Below are 26,703 nucleotides of genomic sequence, written 5' to 3' on the forward strand. Positions count from 1 at the left end.
TAATTGCTATAATAAAGTGCTTTCCTATCTGTGCCATTAAAGTCAGAAACAACACATGTCCAGAGCTGTTACTAGCCAAGCTTTATTGAAATTCTAGCCAACACACCAAGCCGAGGGAAAGGAGCACAATAATCACGTTGAGCCTGGAGAAAGGAACACAGTAACATTGCTGAAAGGATCCGATCAGGCTCTTGTTTACAGACACTGGTGATTAGTCCTGTTGCTGTCTGAAGGCTAAGAGGCTAGATAGCAGTATAGCGGCTTTAGCACCCATGTTGTCGTAATTTTCCTCTTGTTTTCTCTTGTGCCAAATGAAAACATGTATATGGGTATACCTGTGTATGTGCACAACACACACGTAAGTAGATACTATAATCAGTAAAAGACTAGTGTGTTCCCTGCTTGAAATTTAATTTGTAATCTACCATTGCATTTCTTTTTCTCTGCCTGCAACACAGTTGAAGCAGTAGCCTATATTTTCTGCATCCACCTCTTGATGTGCCCACATACTTCAAAAACTGTTTAATTATGGAATATTTAAAGTGTATAGAAATGTGCAGGCCATTGAATCCATATGTACCCATCAAGACAATTTTGTAACCGTTAAAGCTTTACCAAACTGGCTTCAGATCTGTGTTGGTTGTTTCTGACCCCCTGCTTTCCCCTGATGTCATACCCAACCTAAAACTCCAGTTTATCCATCCAGTCGGTGTTTCATTATGTCTTTATATGTATACACCCATCAAATCCTTCATACACGTTATACATTTTTTAAAAAAAATCTTTTAATAACATCATAAAGTACATATCCTATTTCAAACAGTTTTTTTTTCACTAAATTTCTAAGTTTGTATATTGGTAGGTCTACTTCACTCATGTTGCTAGTTATATAACAGTCTATTAAATGAATAAACCAGCTTATTTATTTGTTGGTGATAGATAATTAGGTTTCCAATCTTACTATTGTAACCAATTCTATAGACAAATTTCCTATACATATCTTTGGCCGGCCATATGAGGTTTCTCTAAGTGATACCTGGAAATGGGATTGGTTACATAGTAAAATAAAATGCTTTTTTGCTGGTTATTGCCAAGTTGATTAGCAAAGTATATGTGTGTCTGTGTGTGTTTCTTTCCTTAAATAATAATTTTTTTCTTAATTTGAAAGGCATATTTATACAGAAGGACACACAGAGAGAAAGATCATCTTTTTGTTGGTTCACTCCCCAAACGGCTTCAAGGGCCTGACCTGAGGCAATCTGAAGCCAGGAGCTTCTTCCGGCTCTCCCACATGGGTCATGGCTACAGGATCCCAAAGCTTTGGACCATCTTCCCCTGCTTTTCTAGACCACAGGCATGGAACTGGATAGCAAGTGGAGCAGCTAAGACACAATCAGCACCATATGGGATGCCAAATCTTGCAGGTTATTTTAGCCTCTTGAGCTATGGTACCAGCTCTGATCCCTAATATTTTTAGACCTCACTTTTGCCAGTGTGATGGCTGCCGTTGATTACTTGTGGCACAGACATCTTTACATATATACATACATATACATATGCAAAAATGTATGAATATATAATACTTTTTGGATTGGATTTTCTTTTCTCTGAATAATTGATTTATATCATTTTCCCATTGTTTATTTCATTGAGTTTTCTCCCTCTTCTGATTGAGTTCTCCCTAATTTCTGGATTGGCAATCCTTTCTGGTTTTATGTGTTAGAAATGCCTTTTTCTAATCTATTGTGGTACATCTTTTAACTTCATTGCTAGTAGCTTTTAAATATATCAATCTTCCTTTAAAATTGAAGTTTCTGTGTCTAAATATCCTTTCCTATTTTGTTGGCTCATAAGGTATTTTTTACATAAAATCTATACCTTCTCACAGTTCGGCTTTTAAACCCATCTGGAATTTGTCTTTGTAGACTGATGAAGAGAAGGTTTTATAACTTTTCCCCACATGATGGCTAATGGTCTGTGTGGCATTTTATTGTCCTTTCCTCACTCATTTTTGATGCTGTCTGGCCGTATACCACATCCCTAAATACACATGCTTTGGTTACTTATGTTTCCCTACACCAAGATTACATATTTTAATACGGCTTCCCATAGGCTTATTTGAAATATAAGAACGCTCTGATTTAAAAATACAATAAATTTCCAGGTTAGCTCTAGGAGGATTCAAGTCTCCTGTGATATTGAGTCTTCACAGACAAGAACAGGGTAGCCTTTAGAAAATGACTTTTATACTCTTCATGAAGTTTTATAACTTTTTTTTAAGATTCCTGCACATATTTTATTAAATGTGTCCCCAGATATTCTGCAATTCTTGGTAACATTGTTCAAGGGTTTTTTTTGAATATTTAAGTTAGTTGCTGCTGCTGTATTTGAATGTTAACTCATTTTTGCATATTGATTTTTGCCTAGCAACAAGGGTGAATTCGTGTATCGTTCAAGAAGTGTGTGTGTTTTTGTGACAATACTTTCCAAAAGTATTTTTTTTTTTAATTTTGGCTTGTTTTGTTTTTCATCCCCAACTTATACTTTGATTTTTCTGTTACCTGTCTGGTGTTCCAGGCTCTTTATTAAGCAGCAACAATATACAGGTCCCAGCCTTGTTCATGATTTTAAAAGGACTGTATCTAATATTTCACCTGCAGCAGTGTTCTTGCAGGATTTTGATGTACAATTTATTCTGTCCAGAGAGTTGATTCCTGATTTAGATCAGAGTGTTTTGTTTTAGATTTTATCATGAGTAGGTGCTGGATTTTAGTAGCTGCTTTTCTTGCATTTATCGAGATGTTCACCTGTTTTCTCCTTCGATCAGTTAGCCTGTTAACATGTTATTTCTGCCTTTTATTTTTGCTTGCTTCTAAGGATGTTTTTCTGTTATGTTTATCTTTTCAAAGAGGATACATTAGAGTTTGTTAAACCTACTATTGTTTGCTTTCTTTCATTTTCTGTACTGCTTTCCTGTTTTTGATCTTTTAGATTTTTCTAATTAGAAATTCCTAGTTTATTGACTGTTAATCAACATTCCACCAATGATCTGTAGTGTTTTCATCATCATTTTTTGCTAAATATTGTGTGTAGTTATACTTGATCGATATTTATTTGATTGTTGTTTATGTGAATGTGTTAGCTTTTCTCAAGTGGTCAGAACTCATTGAAGTATATAACACTTTATTTTTAAATAAATTAGAGCAAAAAGAATTGATTTTGCTTCATGTAACATTTTTAGATGCACTTTTGGAAAGCTAGAAGGTCAAGTATTTGCATATTCTGTAAATAACATGCCACTGAAGTATGACTTTATTATTTACTGTATTTGCTGTATCTTCATCTTCAGTACGATCTTCTCACTCACAAATATGCATCTTCCTTTCTAGATTACTCAGAAGTATCAGCTTCATGAGGTCACTGCATATCTTTTGGAAAAGAAAGGAGATATTCATGGTGCCTTTTTAATAATGCTAGAGGTAACATTTTGCTGCATTTATTTTGTTGTGTTTCTGTCTGTTACTCTATTCATTCATCATCCTATCTAAATGTATTTTGTTACAAGGTAAGTTGCAGACAACACTACATTTGATACCTATGTATTTCAATTAAAATTTTTAAAAATTTATTTTTCTTGGAAAAGCAGATTTACAGAGAGGAGGAGATACAGAGAGAAGGTGATAGAGAGAGAAAGAAATGCCATCTGCCGGTTCACTCCCCAAATGGCCACAGTGGTTGAGGCTGAGCCAGTCAGAAGCCAGGAGCCAGAAACTTCTGCTGGGTTTCTCATGTTGGTGCAGGGTCCCAAGCCTTGGGCCATCCTCTACTGCTTTCCCAGGCTATAACATGAACCAGCACCTGTACGGTGTCCCAGTGCATGCAAGGTGAGAATTTAACCACTGAACCATCACACCGGGCCAGATACTTAAGTATTTTTATCATGCATAGCACTGACTAGATTTTGGTGTTTCTATGTACTTTGTTTAAATGTTTTATTTGTTTGAAAGACAGAAGGGCAGAGAGGGAGCACCCATCCTCTGATTTACTCCCCAAATGCCTAGAAGGGCTAGGAGTGAGGCAAGCCAAGGTTGGGAAACAAAAACTCCAGCAAGTCTACCTCGTGACTAGTAAGAACCATTTATTTGGGCCATCACTTCTGCCTCCTAGGATCTACATTAGTGGGAAGCTCACGTAGGTGGAGGCAGGTGTCAAACCAAGGCACTGCTGTACAGGATGCGGTGTCCTAACGCCTAGGCTAAAAGCCCACACCATGTTTTTTGTTTAAAAAAAACATGTTTTGGCTACTTGTAAAATTTACAAGTTTACACCATGTTTTTTGTTTAAAAAAAACATGTTTTGGCTACTTGTAAAATTTACAAGTTTTAAATGTATTATTTGGTAAGTTTTTGACAGATGCACACATTTATGTAGCTAAGACTAACTAGATAAGAGATCATCACCTTCAGTCCAGAAAGTTATTTTTGCTGCTTCATAGTCCATTCCCAATTCCATCCCCACGCAGTCCCCGGAGACAACGCCTCTGCTGAGTTTTTCACCATCTGGTCGATACTCTTGTGTGTGATCCTTCCTTCACTCAGCATAGGGATTGGCTTCAGTCGTTTCTTGTATTGGTAATTTATTCCTTTTATTGTTGAATAGTATTTAGTTTTGTGAACATAACCTTCTTTATTCTCCTGTTGATTGACACCTGGGTTTGCATACAGCTATTGTGGATAAGGCTGCTATGATCACTCTTGTGCAGATCTTTTTGGACGCACAAGTTTTCATTTCCTTTGGTAAAATACCATGAAGTAAAATGACTGAGTTACAGCATAGCTTTGTAAGCAACTGTTACAGCTCTCTCCGCCTAGTTATACCAGTTTCTGCTTCTACCAACATGTGCATTTTGGTTGCTTAACATTCTCAGAATACTTGGGATTCTCAATCTTTAAAAATGTCTTAGCATTCCTAATGTAAAATTTCCAATTGTATCTGTTTTTAAGCATATAGTTCGGTGACATTACCTATAGTTACATCGCTGTATAGCCTTCATTACTGCCTAATTCTAGAGCATTTTTTAAAGAAAATTTGTACATTCATTTGAAAATCTTAATGACGGGGAGCGGTGGGTGTGCGGAGGGAGCAGCATGATAGTCTGGTGGCTAAATCCTCATCTTACAACTGCTGGGATCCTGTGTGGTTGCCAGTTTGTGTCCCAGCTGCTCCACTTCCCATCCAGTTCCCTGCTTGTGGCCTGGGAAAGTGATAGAGGATGGCTCAAAGTCTTGGGGCCCTACACCCATGTGGGAGATCCAGAGGAAGCTCCTGGCTCCTGGCTTCGGATCAGCTCAGCTTTGGCAGCAGATGAAGGATCTTTCTATCTTCTTCTTTCTGTAAATCTGCTGTTTTGATTAAAAAATAAATCTTAAAAAAGAAAGAGGGGAGGGAGGGAGAGAAGAAGGAATCTCAGGGATAGAAGCAGACTGAGATTTTCCACATGCGTCTCCCTTCCCCTCCCCCTAGGGATAGGGCCAGGTTGAAGCCAAGAGCCCAGAAAAGTCTCCCATATGGATGGCAGCACCCATGGACTTGGCCATTGCTTTTCCAGACATGTTAACAGGGAACTAGATCAAAAGTAGAGCAGCTAGGGCTCAAGCTGCTGCTTAAAATATATGTCGATGTCACAAGCAGTAGCCTAACCCACAGTGCTACAATGCCAGTCTCCCCCTCTCCCCCACAGACCATTTTTAACATCCCAATTTGAAATAAAGCACTTATTAAATAATTACTCCCCATTCCTTTTGTCACACTTGTCACTATGAATTTGATTACACTGGGTACTCATGGAGTCAGAGTCATACAGTGTTTGCTCTTCTGTGTCTGGTTTATCTCATTTAGCATGTTTTTAAGGTTCATTCATGTTGTCACACATGTCATAATTTTCTTTGACGATTGAACAATATGTTATGTGTTTATGCTACATTTGGTTTATCCATTGGTCCTTCAATTTACACTTGATTTATTTCTACCTTTTGGCTGTGAATAATGCTGCTATTAATAGGGTGGTACAAATATCTTTTCATATCTCTCTTTTCCTTTGGGCATATATACAGAAGTAGAATTTCTGGATCCAATATTAAGTCTATTTTTAATTTTAAGGAGCTGCCATCCGGATTTCCATATCAGCTGGACCACTTTATATCCCCACCAGCAATGCCGAAGGGTTACAGTTTCTCCACATGCTAGCCAACATTTGTTTTTTCTTACTGTTTCAAAGTAGCTATCCTGATGGATGTGAAATAGTATACCACCCCTTTTTCTCATAATTCAGTGTGAATTTTATAACCTCATCCAAAGGGTAAATTGTATTTCTCCTTACTGTGCCTAAGTGTTTTTAATATTGTTATCTCACTAGGAATTGATTATGGATGCATTTTTAAAAACTCCTTATTGTCTTCAATTTTTGTTCTGGACATATGATTCTTATACAAGCTGGGAAGAATACCCCACAAGACTTTGTGTGGGCTCTTAATTACCCCTACATCACTTTTTTCCTTGTAGTTTCTGGATCAGTATTACCAAGAACCTAGTTTTAAAGGTCAAGTAAAAGTATTTCTATCACGGAGAGGGAAAGGAGAAGAGATCCTCCTGGGAAATAGCTTAGGAATCCTGGGGCTGGCATTGTGGCACATGTTGTTAAGATATTGCTTGCAATGCTGGCATCCCACGTGCATACCAATTCAAGTTGCAGCTGCCCCATTTCCAAAACAGCTCCCTGTTAAAATGTTTGGAAAGCAACCGAAGATGGCACAAGTCCTTGGACCACTACACTCACTTGGGAGACCCAGATGGACTTCTGGTTTTCTTCTGGCCCAGCCCTGGCTCAACTCTGGCTTAGCCCTAGCCATAGCAGTCATTTGTATATTGAATCAGAAGATGAGAAATCTTTATTTCGCTGTCTCTTTCTCTTTCACTCTGCCTTTCTGATGAATAAAGCTTTAAAAACAAAGCTTAAGAATACAAAGACAAATTGACTGCTAGGAGAGAAACAGATGCAATGTTTTACTCAGGTGTAGTTACATAATATATGCATAGGCAAATCAAGATGTGGACAGAGTTTGAAACAGAGTAAGGAACAGTGACTAATCTGTTTCAAATCACATGGGCTCAAGCAAGTAGCCAACTTGTTGTTGCTTGTTAATAAAGGCTGCTCTGGTGACTGTGGAAGGATGGGGTGAGTGGGTGCAGAGAAAGGAGAGGTGTAACTTCAAGTACATAGCACTTGGGAGGCCATTGCAGTTGTACAGATGCTTGTTGAAGGTTGAACTGGATGCGGCAGTGGTGATAGACAAAGGGGGTAGAGGTGAGAAGTTATTAATTGTTTGAATATGGCATGAGGCAATAGGAAACAATGATGTTAGCTTATAAACTTTTTAGGTTTTTTTTTTTTAAATAGCTCTGATGTAAAATTCCATGGTTTTTAACCTAAGAGAGCCACTTCTCAAAAGGTGCAAATTTGGGAAAGAAGGCATATGTTATGGCCATCTCCAGTATATATGAAATATTCTTTGAAATATCTGCTAAATTGACTGAGGATCTAGATTCCACACAACAATGGACACCACAACTACATATTTGAAAGATACTACACCCGAAGCTGTGCCCTATGTTATGTCAGTGGGCTTGCATGTTCTTTTCTTTTCTCACTCATCCAACACATCTCTTTTTCTTATAACCCAATACAATTTTTTTCAAGGTTCAAGTATTTATTTGAAAGGCAGAATTAGAGAGGGAGAGACAGAGACAAAAATAAAACTTTCAGCTACTGATTCAACCAAATGGTTGCAACCTTTGGGGCTGCCCCAAGCTGAAGCCAGGAGTGTGAAACTCCATCTAGATCTCCTATGTGGATGCTTTTCCAGGCTCACTAGCAGGGAATTGGACTGGCATCCATATGTGATGCCAGCATTGCAGACAGCAGCTTAACGCACTGTGCCATGATGCTCCCCATTCCCCAAGGTGGCTTTTGTACTCTTCTCTAGAGCTGAATAAATTCTGATCCTCATTATGGTGCCTCAAGACTCTGTGTGTGTGTGTGTGTGTGTGTGTGTGTGTGTGTGTGTGTGTGTGTGTGTGTGTGTGTGTGTGTGTGTAGCAGAAGGAGAGCAGAATAAAGGAGCCCTATCCGATTTTTCCTTTACTATCAGCTGTGCTTTCTGTATACATAGTAGTGTCTTCTGAATGGCAGGAAGAAGCCATTCCTTGTTTTGTTTTGTTTTGTTTTTCTAAGATTCATTTTATTTCAAAGACAGAGTGATGAAAGGATAAAGAGACAGGAAGAGATCTTCCATCCACTGATTCACACCCTAAATAACAGCAACAGTCAGGGCTGGTCCAGACCAAAGCCAGGAATCTGAAGCTTCATCTGGTTGTGCAGTGTGGGTGGCAGGCACCCAAGCTTTGGACCGTTCGTTGCTGTTTTCCCAGGTACTTTAGCAGGAACTGAGTTGGAAGCAGAGCAGCCAGGATTCAGATCATTGGTCTAGAATGGGATGTTGGCATTGCAGACAGTAACATAGCTTATTTTGCCACAATGCCAGCACCAGGATCATTCTAAATAATTTTGGTATTTGGGATGGGGGATTACCCTAATAACTGATTAATTCAAATGTTTGGTCAATAGAAATATTGTATTCTTTTTACTTCCTAGAGACTACAAAACAAACTTCAAGAGATAACTCATCAAGGTGAAAGTAAGTTAAGTAAGATGTACAGTGTTTTTTTTTTTCTTCCATGGACCCCTTGTTTTAAAAGATGTTTTTTAACAAACTGCAGTTAATAAGTAATAATTCCATTAATCTTGTGATGTATACTATTCAGAATTTTAGCTAAGTTTGAGAAGTTTTAAAAATAATAAAAACCGGTCTGGCTTTGTGATTTCAGTTGTCAGTGGATCTATTATTACTGGAAGCTAGTTACTGGTCAGGCTATTAATTTTTCTTTCGTTTATATATGTGTATTTATGTTTTGGAAAAAAATATGGTACATAGCTAAAAATCATTACAATGTGCCAAAGAATAGCAGTTTGTAGTTCCTGGTCAGCAATAACTAATGTTTCCATACTGAATTTGTGCAATTTTAGTCTAATGCCTGACAGGTTAAAATCTTGAGTAATTTTGTCACAGATAGATAGTAATTTCCATCACACTTTTTGACATTCGGACTTTTTTAAAAAAGATTTATTTATTTATTGGAAAAGCAGATGTACAGATAGGAGGAGAGATCGAGAGGAAGATCTTCTACCCGATAGTTCACTCCCCATGTGACCGCAACGGCCAGTGCTGCACCGATCTGAAGCCAGGAGCCAGAAACTTCTTTCTGGATCTGCCACGCAGGTGCAGGGTCCCAAAGCTTTGGGCCATCCTTGACTGCTTTCCCAGGCCACAAGCAGGAACTTGGTTGGGAAGTGGAGTTGCTGGGATTAGAACCAGTGCCTATATGGGATCTTGGCACATTGAAGGCGAGGACCTTAACTATTACCCTGTTGTGTTGGGCCTGACATTCTGACTTTAATGCATTTTAACTTTTTGTGATAATATATATATATATAAAACATAAAACCATTTTCATCATTTTATTATTATTGTTTTCCATAGGCATAGGGATCTCCCTCCACTTCCTCTCCCCCACCACTGTTTCCGCAGTATTATTACAGTAGTATCATGCTTCAGTAACAGTTACAAGTCCAGTATTCTTGTGTTTAACCATTTTAAGTACACAGTTCAGCAGCACCAAATGTTTTCACATTGTTGTACAACTGTCACCACCATCTATCTCTAGATTTTTTTTTTTAAATCTCTGTGCACAATAACTAACTATTAAGTGAAACCTCTGTTTTCTTAGCCTCTGCCCCGGGAAACCACCATCCTAATTTTTGTTTCTGGCATTCTTTTTCCAAATTTCTTTAGTCCTCCTTTTCAAGAAATCAGTGTTTGTGCTTTTATCACTGGTTTATTTTACTTAGCATAATGTCTTCACAGTTCGTGAACTAAAAGGGTGTCCAAATTTTTAATAATATTCCATATTTTGTTTATACCACATTTTGTCCATTCACCTGTTCATAGACAGTTGTGTTGTTTTGCTTTTTGGCAGTTATGAATAATGTTGCTATGAACATGCATATACAGTATTAGTTGGTTCCTGCTTTCAGTTCCTTTGGTTTATGTGGTGAAGTGGGATTGCTGAATCAGCAGTAATTGTATTTTTAATTTTTTGAGGAATTGCTATACTGTTGTTCAGCTATAACATTTTAAATTCACCCCAACACTGTACTAAATTCACTTTCTTCACATTTCCACTGGTACTTTTTACTTCTTGGATTTTGAAAGTAGCCATCCTAATAGGTTTAAGGTAGTACCTTGTGGTTTTGATTTGTGATCTCTATGATCGGTAATATTGCTATTCAGGCACTATTTTTTGCCATCCATAAGTCTTCATTGGAGAAACAAATGCTCCAATTCTTTATCTATTTTTAAATTATATTCTTTGCTTTCATATTCTTTTTTTTTTTTTTAAGGTTTATTTATTTTCATTGAAAAGGCAGATCTTTAGGGAGAAAGATCTTCTGTCTGTTGACTCACTTCCCAAGTGGCCACAATGGCCAGAGCTAAGCTAAGCAAATCCAAAGCCAGGAGCTCCCATATGGGTGTAGGGTCCCAAGGTTTTGGCCATCCTCTACTGCCTTCCAAGGCCAGAGCAAGGAACTAGATGGAAAACAGAACAACTGAAACACAAACCAGCGCCAATACGGGATCCCAGTCCATGCAACGCAAGGATTCAGCCACTAGGGCCATCACGCTGGGCCCTGCTTTCATATTATTTAACATCTTCAAAATAGCCCTCCTGGGCCTGGTGCCAATGGGCCCACTCTGTCTATATTAAATGATGTAGTCCTAGATACGAGGGTCTGTGCTGTGTCTTGATCATCTGACATTATACTAAATCTTGGTGGAATTTTGGTAAGCACTTGATTGGCTTTTCCATATTGCTAGTTCAATCAAGTATTCAATTATTATTTTTATGCTATTATTATGTAGGCAGTTTGTTAGGTTTGTTGAGTTTAATGACGTTAAAAATTTAGTGTTAATGAGAACAATCTTTACAGGTAATACATGAAAGAATAAGGGGAAAGTAGGAGTATTTCCTCCAACACTTCAGTGATTTGCAGGTGGCCTAGATATTTTAAAAATTCCAAAGCGGATAAATTTTCTGATGATAACCTCATGTCTGTCATTTGTTTCCAAATTCAATTTTGACAGTATGTTCATAAGTTTTGGAGCATTTGCTAACTTCAAGGCATTGTGCTTATACCTATAGATAATATACAGATGACTAAACCACAAAAACAACACAGCAGGGGCCCGGCGCAATGGCACAGTGGTTAAGGTCCTCGCCTTGCACGCCTGGGATCCCATATGTGCGCTGGTTCTATCCCGGCAGCCCTGCTTCCCATCCAGCTCCCTGCCTGTGGGCTGGGAAAGCAGTCGAGGAGGACGGCCCAAAGCTTTGGGACCCTGCACCCGCACGGGAGACCCGGAAGAGGCTCCTGGCTTCGGATTGGCATAGTATCGGCAGTTGTGCTCACTTGGGGAGTGAATCATCGGATGGAAGATCTTCCTCTCTGTCTCTCTTCTCTGTATATATCTGCCTTTCCAATAAAAATAAAATAAATCTTTAAAAAAAAACAGCAAAGGAAAGTATCTTGTGGGAATGAGTTCATTTAAGATATACAAGCAGAGGAAAAGATGGCAGAGCAAGAAAAATGATGACTAACCTCTACTAACCAAAGCACAGATAACTGAGGAGTCTCTGCACGCTAACTGGGATGTGCTTTGTATGTACTGGGATTGCGAGCATTCACACAGAAAATTCTTGTTACCCAAAACAATGTTTTATTTAATCTACTATACCTTGGTGTCTGGTTCTGTGGATGGTTATATGATAGAAAACTAAAGCTGTACTAAGGAAGGCTTTCTTTTTTACAGTGCTTAGAGACTGTTGAGATTGTATCATTAAGTAATATTTACTCTTTTTCTGAATCTAGATACCAAAGAAAAGACCTCCTTGAAGGGTGTGGAAGGTACCATGATGGAGACCATTGCTCTTTGCCAGAGAAATTCACATAATTTGAACCAGCAGCAGCGAGAGGTAGGAGAATGACTACTCTGGTGTTTAAGTGCCTATTGTGGTTTGAAACTGGAAATTAATTCTATTCCCACTGCCCCGTCAGCCACCTGAGTTTAATTCAGCAGGATTTAATCACTTTTTAGTGTTCCCAGGAGTAGAAAACTCTTGAAGTTATTAGAAAGAGTGTCTGGTTTCTTTGTTCAGGCAAAAGCTTTAGGTTCTTAGATTGGCTGTGCTACAAAAACTTGAGGCATATGATTGCTACATGTCCCTGGTCTCCCTGGACTGGAGCTGTGTGTATTCCAGGTAGTGGTATGAGGAATATGTCCTTATTTATCAGACCTCAGGGATACTGGGGAAAGCAGGCCAGGGTGTCAGGGTCCTCAGTGTGGGCTGCACGTCAGAGTCAGCAGGGAGCTCTGCAAACCTTCCTTGCTCAGGCTATGCTATGCTCCAGATCAATTAAGACTCTGGGGCTGGGCCCCAGTCATGGGGATCTTGTTTTGTTGTGTTTTTAAAAATTTTTTTATTGATTATATTGCATTATGTGACACAGTTTTATAGGTACTGGGATTCCCCCCACCCCTCCCAAAACTTTCCCCCGATGGTGGATTCCTCCACCTTGTTGCATTACCACAGTTCAAGTTCAGTTGAGATTCTTTCATTGCAAGCATCTACCAGGCATAAAGTCCAGCATCTTATTGTCCAGATAAGTTCAACGGCTTCTTTGGGAGACCATCTCTGGTCTGAAAGTAGACCTGGCAGAGTATCATCCCGATCAATTAAAAGCCCCAACATAACATCAGCAACAATTTAATATGTTATGGAATTAGTGGACATAGTATTGAGTAACCAATATGTTAAAAAAAAAATGCAAGTTCTTAACCACATCCTGTGACTTCATTGAGTCATGGGGATCTTGTAGAGCTTCCTCTGTGATCATAATGTGCAGCCGAGATCTACTACCTCCAACTCTACAAAGGAAGAGAACAGCACTGAAGCAGGCATAGCTGACACCTGGTGCAGGTGGAGTCCAAGCTGTGACACAGAAGCCTGAGGGGGGCGGGATGTCACATGACAGCAGGATTTTGCAGTGGTTTTCAGAAGGACCGGGGCTTGGTGATGTCCCTCACTGCTCAGTGGCCTCTGACCTCACACTGCCTGGCCTCTGCTGCCTGGGCCTTTGAAAGACACGACAGTTTTTCATAAATGTGCTCACCCTTACATCTTTCCCAAGAAAATAAATCTTAATAAGTTTTCTGTCCTTAAGAGGTGGATATGTTTTAGGTTTTTCTCAAAGATTTTTCAAGGTCATAAATTATTTGTAAGATGTTTACATATAGACGTGACTTTTTTGTTTATTTAAGAGACTTTTTGTTAAGTGATAGACTCACTGTATTAAAGACTTGCACTACATATGTAAAATTACACAAAAAGATGTTAGAAATTACAATATATTCATCCTGTTGACCAGAAATAAACATTATTTTTTAGTGAGCAGCATTCTATTTGTTTTGTTTTCATTTGTTTTGTTTTCTTTAGTGAACAGCATTCTAGTTAGATTTTTGTCTAGATCGTTTTAGTTTTATAAAAATTGAATCAGATAATGCTTACTTTTAACAATATAATATTCAGACTCCTTTAGGAACTGTAAGTAAAGTTGAGGAATCTATAAATTTCAGATTAATATTTCTTCACATACAAGGGGTCATCTAACAGTTCATGGAAAAAGTGTATTATGAGAAAGGCTATGCATAGATTTCAGAATTTCCAATATAATCTTATTTTTTCATTCTATTTCTATGAACTTTTTGAAAACCCTCATGTTATCTTAATAAAGCTCTCAAGTTAAAAAAAAATGTAACTGTAAATAGATTGGAATGATGTTTATGCATTTATAATTACATTTAAGTTTTTACTTGTGTCCTCTTTGATGCCATGCCACTCAGAAATTGGTATAAAATCACACTTGCTCCACGGGCCTCCCTCTGCATCCCCCCCTAGTTTTTATTACTTTGTTATTTTACCTTGTTAAGGTTTTTAATGCTTTTTTATATATAATTCTCACAGTTGTTTAATCTATATTTAAATATGTGCATTGTGGGCTCAGTAGCAGTCATTCTAGCATGCTTTTTACATTCCTAAATTTTAATTTTTATTCCTGTTGGGATAAGTTGGCTGTATTTGGGCATGGTTATATGATATTCTGATAAACATAGAAAGGCAGACTTATTAGAGCCATATTTATACACGTTTAACACTAAGCTTTTTAAAAAATGTTTGGCCTTTCTAGCTCCTCTCTCATACTTTGAAAGAGGTAACTAGAAGAAAAATGTATTTTGTTTATTCTTTAAATATTTTATTTGTGTGAAATGCAGAGATAGAGAGAGAGAAAAGGAGAGAGATCTCCTGTTGCTCCTTAAGGAGCTGTTTGGTCCTTAAATGGCCACAGTGCTGGAGCTGGACCTGGTCAAAGTCAGGAGCCAGGAGCTTCTGGGTATGCCACATGAGTGCAGGATTCCAAATACTTAGGTCATCTCTTCCACTGCTTTCTCAGGAGCATTAGCAGGGAGCTGGATCAGAAGTAGAGCAGTTAGGGCTCTAATTGGTGCCTATATGGGGTGCCAGCACAATAGATGGTGACAGTTTAATTTGCTGTGCCACAGCACTGTCCACAAGCAAGGTTTTATAAAAATAGCAATTAAGGTTTACATAAGCTGAAGCCTGTTCAGTCTCAGATATTAACAATAGATTGAAATATATAAAATACTTATCTCCACAACTCTAGTGTTTCGCTTTGATTTCTATTTGCATTTGAGTTCTTCCGCATCAGTTAGACACAAGAGTGTTGTTTTGATTTGGCAAAATAAAAATACTACTTTTGTCAAGAAAAAAAAAATGTATCTGATTTGAATATGTTTTCATAAAGATGTCAACTGTTAGACCTTTTGCTGTCCTTAGGGAATTTCCGCTTTTCTAAGAGTAAGTCTTCATCTAACTGTATATAAAAGGAGACTACAAAACCTTTATGGCCAATGTCAATTTTTACAAATCTATGTGCAGATTTCAGGATTCTTTATACACAAAAATGAACTTTATCTTTTAACCCCATTTTCTTTGAACTATTTGAAGTACCCTGCTAAGAAAAGTCTACCTTTGTTGCTGACCCCAGATCCTTTAAGGTCAAATCAAAATTGACAAAATTGCAAATCAAAATTGACAAGAGGCTGATATGCATCCCCAAGAAGGTTAATCAGATCTAAAACAAAGGGAACCATCATGGTAGGAAGGGGTGCTGGGGATGAGCTGTCTTGTGGAGCTGAATGGGAGCTTTCCTTGGGTTGCTGTCCCTCCACCCCAGCATGTGGCACTGCACTGCAGCCAGCCTGGGCTTCCAGCTCCCCTCTGCCCCACACAACACTTCTGCTTATACACAGCTTGACCTTCTGTGTAGGGACTGTTATTGTCTTTGCAGACAAGCTCAAAAAGGTGGTATTAATTCACTGCCATCTCCAGGAGGGTCATATTTGGTGATACTGGGCTGTTCTTGGCCAGAGTGCACTGAGGAACGTCCCCAGCAGCACCGTGGAGGCTGCTTGCTGCTGATTGGTGGAGATGTATTTATGGATTAGGAGATGGTACTATATAAGGTCAGGAGGGCTTGGCCGAGTCCCATTCTCTTCTGTCTGACATATAAGGAAAGTCTGTCACTCCCTCTCTTACACAGGCACACATGCCTCTCCTTCCTCCAACAACTGGTTTCTTCTGTTTTACTCTGAACCAAGATAATAACAATGACAAAATATATGTATGTTCATTGTTATGTAAATACTACTTAGTGATGGTGCTTAAGTCAAACATTAAGTGTTATGGGATTTTGGTGATTGATTGCTTTGTTTTTCATTTGTTAGTTTTGTTTGTTTTATATTGGAGGAAGTGAGAACAAGAGCTGCTGCCCCATTCCCCGTAGCAGTCAGGAAATGTAAAATATCTGAGAAGTTTGATCATGAATTACCTCAATATCTCCCACCAAAAGTACCATCAGAATGATTTAACATCATGGAGTATGTCCGCATGTTTGACCTCAGGAAGTTGTTGGTCCTTTCCCGAACAGAATCTCTACCACTTCTACCTTTGTCCCTGTTACACTGCTACCCCAGTGTGCAGCCCTAATGGCCCCAAAATCTGTGGCTTTGCTGTGCTTGTAATTCCCTGAGAACAGACTGTTACATAACAAGGGAAAGTGATTCAGGTCCAGTTGTGCTGCTCTCTCTCTCTAGAGAGGATTATCCTTGAGTCCTGCATACTTACCACAGCTCATGGATTTTTAGAGCTGTCCAGGCTAAAATGTTAAGCCTCAGTAATGAAGGGTTGAGACAGTAATGTTTTTACTACATAGTTAGGATTCCTGTGGATACTTCCTGAATGAACTCCACTATTTTAGCATGTGAACACAGCCCATGGCTGTAACCTCTACAACCATGCTTCCTTCAGTCTACCTTTTATAAATCAAGAATAAAGTTTCCTTTAAAAAAAAAAAAGGTGATTCTTTTAAATTGTCTTGATTAAACAAGAAAATTTAAAAATCAAGCTTCTAAACATAATAAATTTTAAAAGTAGAGTTAAAAATTGGATGTGCCGGAACCCAGTGCAGTAGCCTAGTGGCTAAAGTCCTTGCCTTGCACATGCCAAGATCCCATATGGGCGCTAGTTCATATTCCAGTGGCCCCACTTCCCATCCAGCTCCCTGCTTGTGCCCTAGAAAAGCAGTTGAAGACGGCCCAAAGCTTTGGGATCCTGCACCTACATGGGAAACCCAGAAGAGGTTCCTGACTCTTGGCTTTGGATTGGCTCAGCTCCGGCCATTGCAGTCTCTTAGAGAGTGATTCATCAAACGGAAGATCTTCCTCTCTGTTTCTCCTTCTTTCTGTATGTCTGGCTTTCCAATAAAAATAATAAAGAGAAGCTATTAAGAAAATTGGATATGCTGTACACAATTAGAAAGTCATTAAATGCATAAAAATATATTATTGTAAAAAGAAGTTAAGGTAGCTAAAAGGTAAATTATATACAACTACTTAAATACAATGTAATATTGAAATTTTATGAATATTGGATGAAATAAATTAAAAATTCAGTAACATACAATTTCAATAACAGAGAATCACAATAATAACAAATAATTCAGTAACTTAAGAAGATACACGGAAAGCATAAAATCTTCCATACTGAGGTTTTCCAAATCTTTCCCTCGAAGGGGAGTAGATAGCAGGTCTTAGTGGACGGTCACCCGGGGGAGACTTGGCTGCTCTCAGCCTGTCTCCTTGGCCTTAAACCACTCCCGTATTTTGTTGCACTGTGGGGAAACACTCTTCTGTCCATAACCATTCTTCCTGCTCAGTGAATCCTGGCTTCCCTAGGTGCCTTTTGGATATTCACAGTGATGGGTCCCTTCTAAAATGCTAGTTTAGGGCATTTGTAAATCATTATTCAAACATTAAAATGCACTAATTTGATTTTCATAATAAGGCATTTTTTGGAAGACTACAGAATCTGGAATCCAGAAAGCTAATTTATTGAAGTATAATATTTGGCCAATTAGGTAGTTTTCTCTAAACCTTGATTAATATGTGACTGACAATGATTCCTACTCTGTAAAGTTATTGTAAGATTTAAATGAAAAAAGATATCTAAAACATTGAGTACCTAACATGATAGGATTATAACCAAATGGTAACTCTGTTTATCTTTTGCATGGTTGGTGATTTTCATTGTGATAATATTGACACTCTTCAATCTGCGATGACTTAGTAAATATAAAATAGTGCTTTGAGGGCCAGCCTTTGGTGTAGCTAAGAAGTCACCTGTAGTGCTGACGTCCCATATAAGTACCAGTTTGAGTCCTGGCTGCTTTGCTTCTGATCCATCTCCTAGCTTTTGCACCTGGGAAAGCAGCAAAAGATTGCCCAGCTACTTGGCCCTTTGTACCTATGTAGGAGACCTAGGTGAAGCTCCTGATATAAGCCTTGTCCAACCCCAGCTACTGTATACACTTGAGGAGTGAACCAGCAAATAAGATAATTTCCCACTCCCTTTCTCTGTCCCTGTCTGACTCCTTTCTCTCTTGTCTCTGTAGCTCTGTCTTTCAAATAAATAAATACATCTTTTATAAAATGTTTAATATAGGAAAATTACTTTATCACCTTTATTCATTTTTCTTGCTTGATGTAACAGTAGAAAATCATGGGGGAGGACAGTGTGGGAGTTGTTTATAGCTTCCTGCAGTGATGCACAAGGTCCTTTGGACTGTGTCAGTGATACATTCATATCGGCATAGACAGGACCTAGCAGGAAGCCCTGGCTGCTCTGCTCCTGCCCTCTCCTGAGACATGAGGTTGTAGTTCCAAGGTCCCCAGTTGCTTCCCTTCGGTGTCATGTTTTCCAAGTCTGCACAGTGAAGATATCTGTTGGAGCTGTGATGCTTGCTTCCTATTATCTTTTTTCCCAAATGTTTCCTGTTTTTGTACATACATGCAATTCAGCCTAGATAACACTGTGCTGCTGATAGTCTCTCTTTTTTATTAAAGATTTATTTATTTGTCTGAAAGGCAGAGTGATAGGGAGAGAGAGGAACAGGGAGTAGTCTTCCCTTGGTTAATTCACTCCCCAAAAGGCTGCAGTAGAGTAGGCTCGAAACTCCAGCCAGGTCTCCCACATGGGGCTGGGCTCCAAGGATTTGGACCATCTTCCATTGTTTCCCCAGGAATGTTAGCAGGAAGCTAGATGGGACTCAAACTGGCCCTTGGTTATGGGCTGCTGGCATCACACACAACAACTTAAACTGCTGTACCACAACATTGACCCAGTGTCTATTCTTGAAAATCACAGAGCATTTGCTTTCCTCTGACATCACAGGCACTGTGGTTTCCGTTGTTGGAGGCAATGATGGCCCCTCAGAAGCTGACCAGTCCCACCGCCCCTCCTCTGCATGCCGAAGGTAAGGTCAGAACCTAAGCGAGTGAGCTGCCTGGGTCTTCAGTGCACTTTTACTCACACACGTCTTCATTATGGTGTCTTTCCCAAGTCATGTTCATACTGTTTTCTTAATGAAACTAGGTTACAGTGATGATTTCATCTTTTAGGTTTGAGTCTGTCTGCCATGTCACTAGTGCACTGGAATAACAGTAGTAATTGCAGCTTATCAACAGTTATTTTAAAAGAATAAACTTGCTTTGTTTATGTAAGTTTTCCTGAAGGTGTTTAAGGCCACTATTTCTTCATGACTATAAAAGCTGTAAGGACTCCTATTTTAAAGTAACCTTATTTAAGTCTTATTTTTTTCAGTTTTTAACAAGTTCAGTACAGGTCAGAGATACAGTCTGAGAATATAGTGATATTCTTTCTCTCTTCCAGCCTCCCTCCATCTCCCGTCTGCCTTCTCCTTTCTCCCCTTTGCTTTTAAGATAACATATCTTTAATTTACAATGCAATAAAACACTTGATGCTCTAGTATATAAAGGGTTCAGCAGATAAAAAGCAGAAAGACTACCTTAGTAAAAATGTGGCAGTAGCCATAAATAATAATAAAACGGAAAAATGCTGTTTTAAACATAGAGGATAAATTCTAAATTTCAGAGTAATCACAGGTCATTAAAACTAAAGTAATGTAGCATTCTTCCAAATTAGTTTGAGAGCATAAAAAAGTTTTACAGAATTCTTAGCTCTCACTTACCGGAGAGAACACACAGTATTTGTCTTTCTGGGTCTGGTTTATTTCATTCAACATGATATCCTCCAGTTGTGTTCATTTTTCTGCAAATAATAGATTCTTGTTCCTTTTAATAGCTGAGTAATATTCCACTATGCATCTATGCCGTATTTTCTTTATCTGTTCATTTGATAATGAATACCTTGGCTGAGTCCATATTTTGGCTGTTATGAATAGTGCTGCTAAAAGCATGTTTGTGCAGGTAACTCTTAGATACAATGTGTTTTTGTCTTTTAGATGTGAGCCTGGAAATGCAAGTGCTAGATCATATAACAAATGTATTTCTAGTTTTCAAGAAATCTCCATTCTGTTTTAAATTAACCTTGTTAACAATTCTTGTGACAGCTCTGAAATCCTTGACCATGCAAGTCCTAAACAGTATGGCAGCTTTTATTGCCCTTCCATCAATCCTGCAAAGAATCTTACAGGTGAGTTCAAAGGAGGAAATTACATACCTGTTGATTGGTTTGAACTGATATTTTAGCTGTATGTAAGTAGCAAATTGAATGAGTGTTTTTGTTGGGTCTTAAGCATTGTGCAGTTAGTTTTTCACATTAGCTAAATGTTTAACTTAGGTTCCTCCTTGAATCTGGTCTGTCACTCCTTTGGTGTAATTTTTCTGCTACAAGCATGTGACCATCTGTTAAGGAGGGCAGCCTTCAGGTGTTCACTGTCACCTTGGGATTCAGATACATAGGCTTGCTGTTGGTGTGCCGACCAGGAAACAATGATCCCTCATTTCCAATGGATTATACCTTTTTGATCAAAACTACCAGCAAAAGATTAATTTCATGCAGTCACTTCTGAATCACTGATTGTTGCTTAGGTTTTCTTGTTCATCCTAAAACTGTTTTTATATTCAAGACTCATGTCTAGATGACTGATTTTGTGTCCACAGCCTTTGTAGGAAATGTCATTCCAATATGCTTTATTCAGCAAAAAAAAAAAAAAGGCCAAAATCTTCCTAACTTCATAAAAATACTGTGAAGATGTATATTTAGAAAAATCTGTGAGCATCCTTGGGGAAACAGCAATAACTACACTTAGGAATCATTTTGTCTTCCTTTACATTATGCAGTGTAGACACATGCACACACACAAAATCAAATAGCGAGCCATTGGTCTTTTTAAGTTTAAAATTGTTTTTGTCTGATTGGCAATGTCCGAAGAGGCTATGCTTTAAGGCCTGCCAACTTCTCTTTTCCATCTGGTTGCAAGCTGCTGGGCCTTTGCTGATAAAGATGAGTGCTCCAGTAGTCTCTCTCATCACATCATACACTGCCATTAAACAAATGTATTTTTAGACTTGTCTCATTTGATCCTTAGTAGCTATCACTTGCCCAGTAATTATTTGATTTAAACTACTTGGAACCATCTTAAAATACATTAATCATCGCATTTTTAATTATATGTAAAGTAATATCTCCATGAAGTTCGCATAAGCAACTAAATTAGAAAAAAACAAAATCCTAAAATAAAAGTGAGTTGTCTATTTATATTAATCTTTAACCACACATTATGATGCATACTTTTTTAAAAAAATGATTTTTAAAAAATTATTTGAAAATCAGAATTAGCAAGAAAGAGACAGAAAAATCTTCTTTAATGCTGGTTTACTCCCCCAGATGACTGCATTGTGGGAGCTAGGCCAGACCAGGAACTTCTGAGACTTCCAAATGGGTAGCAGGGTCCCAGGAATTTGGGCCATCTTCCGCTGCTTTTCCTACGCCATTATCAGGGAGCGGGGAGCTGGATTGGAAGTGCAGGTGGAGCCGTTGGAACATGTACTGGTGCTATTTGGGATTCCAGCATTTGTAGGAGGTGGTTTTAGTTGCTATGCCACAGTGTCAGCCCTGAGACACATAAGTTTGAACCAAAACCTGCTTCTCCGTTGATAAAAAGCATTTTTTTTTAAATTCTGTGTTTCAATTTGTGATATATCTTTGTGATGCAATAGTGCTTCAAAATAATGAGACATGATCTACTGATATGCACTGGGCTTTAGCTCAGCCTATTGTCACAAATTGGCTTCAACTGGGTTGCTTAAACAATATTTCTTTTTTTTAGATGTATTTATTTATTTTGATGAGTTTTACATAATTAATTATGGTGATAAGGGTCAAGGGCAACAACATTTATTTCTTGCAGTTGTGTAATAGTATGCCATTGTGGTTGGGTGTTAATGGAGGCCCTCTTCCTGATTCAGAGGGCTGCCTTTTCACTGAGTCCTGCAGGAAAGTGGGAAGGGTGTGGGGACAGGGGTGGGACCAGCAGGCTGTCTCTGTCTTCATAGAGGATTACTGATCTCCACCAAGAAGACTTTACTGTCCTGACCTCATTACCCCCACAAAGGTCCCATCTCCAAGTGACCTGCTGATGGGGATTAAGGCTCTGGTGTATGAATTTAAGGAGGAGGGGTGGAGAGGACACAGACATGAGGTTCATAACACAATACAGCATGGTGATCTCCAAATTACAATGCTGAATGAAATAAAGAAAGAATACCTGTTCTGTAGTTCCATCTATCTGAAATTCTAGAAAATGCAAAGCCATCTGTAAAAATCAGAAGCACAATAGTGATTGTTTGGGGACAAGGTAGAAGGATGCAGGTTCAGGGCGGGAATGTGGAGTGATCACTATAGGATGTGATGTTTAAGTGTTTATCTTGAATTTGGGGTTAATTTTACAGGTGTATACATTTATTGCAACAGAAGACATTGTAGTCAATAAGACCTCTATAAAGCTTTTGTTTTTAAATCAGGTATGGAACTGAAGTTAAGCCTCTAAATATAGATTTTTTTTTCCCTTGCCAGTCCCCTCATTAAAATATAGGTGTTAAAACGATATGTACTTAGAACACACACATCAATGTATTAAGGATCAAAAAAAAAAAAAAGGACAGGCAGAGAGCAGCAACTTTAGTTATTAGCAAACAGTGGAAACTCTTAATACTGACAAGAACTTGTTGAGTCTGTCCTCTCAGAAAGGTGAGAGCTGAGAACTTAGAGTTGTGAGTTTGTTTAAAGGCTGTTTATGAGTGGCTAGGCCCCCAGTCCCTTTCGTACTGTCCCAGGGTGTTATTCTAGCTACCCACATAGCAGGTTCTAGACTCAGGGACACCAGATGTGATGGGGGAGGGAGTGAGGTACTGTGCACCTCTCCCCTCTCCCAGAGGCAGTCAGGTCCTCTGCTCTGGTTCCCCTCTTTGCAAGGAGATGAGAAGTTCTTCTTGAGACACTGAATGATTTCAGAAAAGCAAAACATGGACATAGCAGATGCATTAGCATTTGCTCAGTTAAAAAGGCAGGCTGGTTTCATTCTTCCATACCATCGAGATCTTTCATTTTTTATATTATTACTATTAATAAATAGAACAGTATTAGGTTTATAGAAAAAAGGCACAAAACCACAGAGGATACTCACTTATCCCTTCTTCCTTCCCCACAGTTTCCCCTTGTGTAAGCATCTTGTACTAAGGTACATTTGTTACAATGAGCTACGTCATGTCATGTGCCTGCCATCACAGCGTCAGGCCACAGAAATCCACCTTACTCCACCTTACATCCTCCCTGCCCCATTCCTGGCAACCATGATATTTGAAAACTGTCCTTTTTAGGGTGATTTTTTTTTTTTCACTTAGCATATACAAGTAAAGTTGTACTGTGTCTTAGTGGCTTGTTAACTCATTTATTTATATCATTGAATGATATTCTGTTATTTGGATGTATCACAGTTTATCTCTCTATTTACCAATTAGAGAATATACAAGTTTTGGCAATTTTCAATAAAGCTACTATAACATTCATATATAGTTTTTTGCATAGATATAAGTTTTCAATTCATTTGGGTTAGATGCTGAGTAGAATTACTAGGACTGTGTTTGTGAGAAATTGTCAAAGTGTCTTTCTGAGTTCATGTATTATTTTGCATTTTGACTAACAATGAGTAAGAGTTTCTGTTCCTCCAACTCCTTGCCAGTATTTGATATTGCTAATGTTTTGTGTTTTAGACATTTAAGTAGACATTATTTTAATTTATAGTCCTCTAGTGACATGATGCTGACCTTATGCAGGAAATCCAAAAGAAGTTCCTGGCTCCTAGCTTTGTTCTGACTCAGCCCTTGCCATTGCAGCTATTTGGGAAGTGAACCAGTGTGTGGAAGATCTCTCTCTCTCTCTCTCTCTCTCTTTCTCTCTCTCTGTAGCTCTCTCTTTAAAAATAAATAAATAAACTTTAAAAAAAGATGCTCAGATTCAATTGAAAAATGATTTTTCAGAAGAAAGGTTCATATAAGATGTTCTCCAAGGTCTTTTTGATCTCTGCGCGTGTATTCTAACTGCTGCGTAGGATATGGATTGTACAGGCTTCTTTAATGAACCTTAGGTGATAAGTGACAGTGTTTGTTTTTGTTTTAAGATTTATTCATTTTTATTGCAAAGGCAGACACACAGAGAGAAGGAGAGACAGGGAGAAGATCTTTCACCCAATTGTTCACTCCCCAGTGGCTGCAATGGCTGGAGCCGAGCCAGTCCAAAGCCAGGAGCCAGGAGCTTCTTCCGGGTCTACCATGAGGGTCCCAAACGGTCCGCCTTCAACTGCTTGCAGGTCACAAGCAGGGAGCTGGATGGGAAGTGGGGCTGCCGGGATTATAACCAGCACCCACATGAGATCCTGGTACGTTCAAGGCAAGGACTTTAACCGCTATGTTATTAGCCGGGCCAAGTGAGAGTGTTTTTAATACAAGTTTTGTTACTAATATCCTGTCTTCACTCTGGCAAAAGCAATTCTTGGCTTCTAAAAAGCTATTTATGACTTTGTTGCTGAGAAAATTAAAGCAAACAAATGCTATATTTATGCTGCAGCTAAAGGCATCATTCCCATTTTTAAAAAGTGTTCAATTAGTAAAGATTTTGATTTTAAAACAAAATACACACAATAGGTGTCACAAAGCAACGGGAAACATTTGAAAAAGGCAAATCTATATAGGGTACTTAGGTGTGCTTTTCTTCCAGTTTACAAACAAGCTAAAGAGCAAACACAGCAGTTCTTCATTGCTGAATAATCTAGCTGACATCTTTGGAAAATAGATGTGAAGAGCCGGTGGATTCTGTACCTGCTGTGCCAGAAGCCTCAAGCTTCCTTTTACATTCTATAATTTATTTGTTATCCCAGTAGGAGGCAGTTTTCATGATTTTCCTTTTAAATTATGTATGTTAAAGTGAAATGCACTGATATAAATAGAAAAATGACCTATAAAGCTATCTTATTTTTCCCAGAATTTAACCTTTTAAGATTTCTTTATTCTCCAAGCCATCTTTGCCATAAACAAATGCCATAACTATATTAGCTTATTGAATGCACATTTTATAGTAAATCTTGTAGTAGATTTCCTATAATAGGATACTGTACTATCTGTTGGCACTTTACTGAGTAATAAAATGTGGTTATTAAGAGCTTAACCAAAAGCATAATTAAGTGAAGATGAGAATCATCAACATAGATCTGCTTTTATGAAAAAAAAAATTAAGTTATAAATGTGTATATGACCTGCATCTTTCCTCTAGTAAAAGGCTAGTCTGAGACAGAAAAACAGTCTCAGCTATTCAAAGTGGCCTGCACATATTTGACAGGCATCTTTAGCTTCATAGTATGATCTCTGACCATATAGCAGAAAATTAACATATAACATATAACAAAAACCTAAGTGACCGAATCAAGCCCCAAACCTGTAAATATGTTAATCAGCCCATGAACTCAGAGTTCATGTGGACCTTGAATTTCTTCAGCCTAACCTCAGCTCCAAAGGGAGCAGAGGAGCTCATGGCAGACAAGTTCAAAATGTTCCAAATAAACTAAGAGTGCTGTAATCCTAGCAGTTGGAAACTGCACTACCCAACCTCCCAGAGCCACCATCAAACAACAAAAGACAAGCACATCTTGTGACTGTAGTGATAGCTCAAGTGAGACCTAGACTATGTTCATGCCCCCTGTGATCTTGACCTTTGCAAGAAATTGGAGGCTGATCCAGTGAACAGGAACTCTGTGTATATTGTTCTCTATTTTTATATATGTGCCTCCCAAATAAATGCATAAAATTAACATTAAGATTAAAATACCAAGAATCATAACAATTATAATGTTTGTAATTTTTTTTCTAATTAGGATCCAGTTTATGGAAAAGGAAAACTTGGAGAAATCCAGGGACTTATTCTGGGAATGTTAGATACCTTTAACTACGAGCAGGTAAGTAAGTTACTTGTTACATCTGTGTTTGTCCTAGGGACAGATCCTGACCATAAGCTAGCACGCCAGAGTCAAGTCTGTAGTCACCCCAGGCAAGGTTTCTTGGGAGACTCCCCAACTAGACAACTGGACTCAAACCCTGGCCAGAGGGAAAAATCACAAGATATGTAGTCTATGGGACTAGGCCTCCTCTGTTGCTGATGCCTGTGCAGTATATAGCATGCCCAGTATATAGCATGCACATGGGGGACATGATAGCTAGCTCATCTAGATCGGAAAAGGACATCGAGTGGCTCGTCAGAGGAAAGCACAACAGCTTGGACGGCTCACTTGGCCAATTTTTGCAGCAAGTGTCTGGGTGTGTGGATATGCTAAAGTAGAATTGGTCAGCCAATAGACCTTGAAAAGATTTCCTAAACCCTGGTACGGTGAAACCAATAAAGTCTCAGAACTATTACAGATACTCAAGTAACACCCTCAAACACTCTGGGTCCCTAAAGGCATCA

At 38.6% G+C, this 26,703-nt stretch overlaps 1 protein-coding gene across 5 annotated transcripts in view; it reads left to right on the forward strand.

Moving 5' to 3' along the window:
- Positions 1–26,703, forward strand: part of VPS8 (VPS8 subunit of CORVET complex) — a 239,556-nt gene that overhangs the window by 162,378 nt on the left and 50,475 nt on the right. For all 5 annotated transcript variants that reach the window (XM_041002876.1, XM_041002875.1, XM_041002877.1 and 2 more), the window contains 6 exons: positions 3,390–3,479; positions 8,711–8,753; positions 12,104–12,207; positions 19,102–19,183; positions 20,300–20,382; positions 26,117–26,197. In XM_041002876.1, the coding sequence (XP_040858810.1) occupies positions 3,390–3,479; positions 8,711–8,753; positions 12,104–12,207; positions 19,102–19,183; positions 20,300–20,382; positions 26,117–26,197 (483 nt within the window). The remainder of the gene's footprint in view (positions 1–3,389; positions 3,480–8,710; positions 8,754–12,103; positions 12,208–19,101; positions 19,184–20,299; positions 20,383–26,116; positions 26,198–26,703) is intronic.

The sequence above is a fragment of the Ochotona curzoniae genome, unplaced genomic scaffold, assembly GCF_017591425.1.
Source record: "Ochotona curzoniae isolate NIBS_2020 unplaced genomic scaffold, NIBS_Ocur_1.0 scaffold_2587, whole genome shotgun sequence".
Taxonomy (NCBI): Eukaryota; Metazoa; Chordata; class Mammalia; order Lagomorpha; family Ochotonidae; genus Ochotona; species Ochotona curzoniae.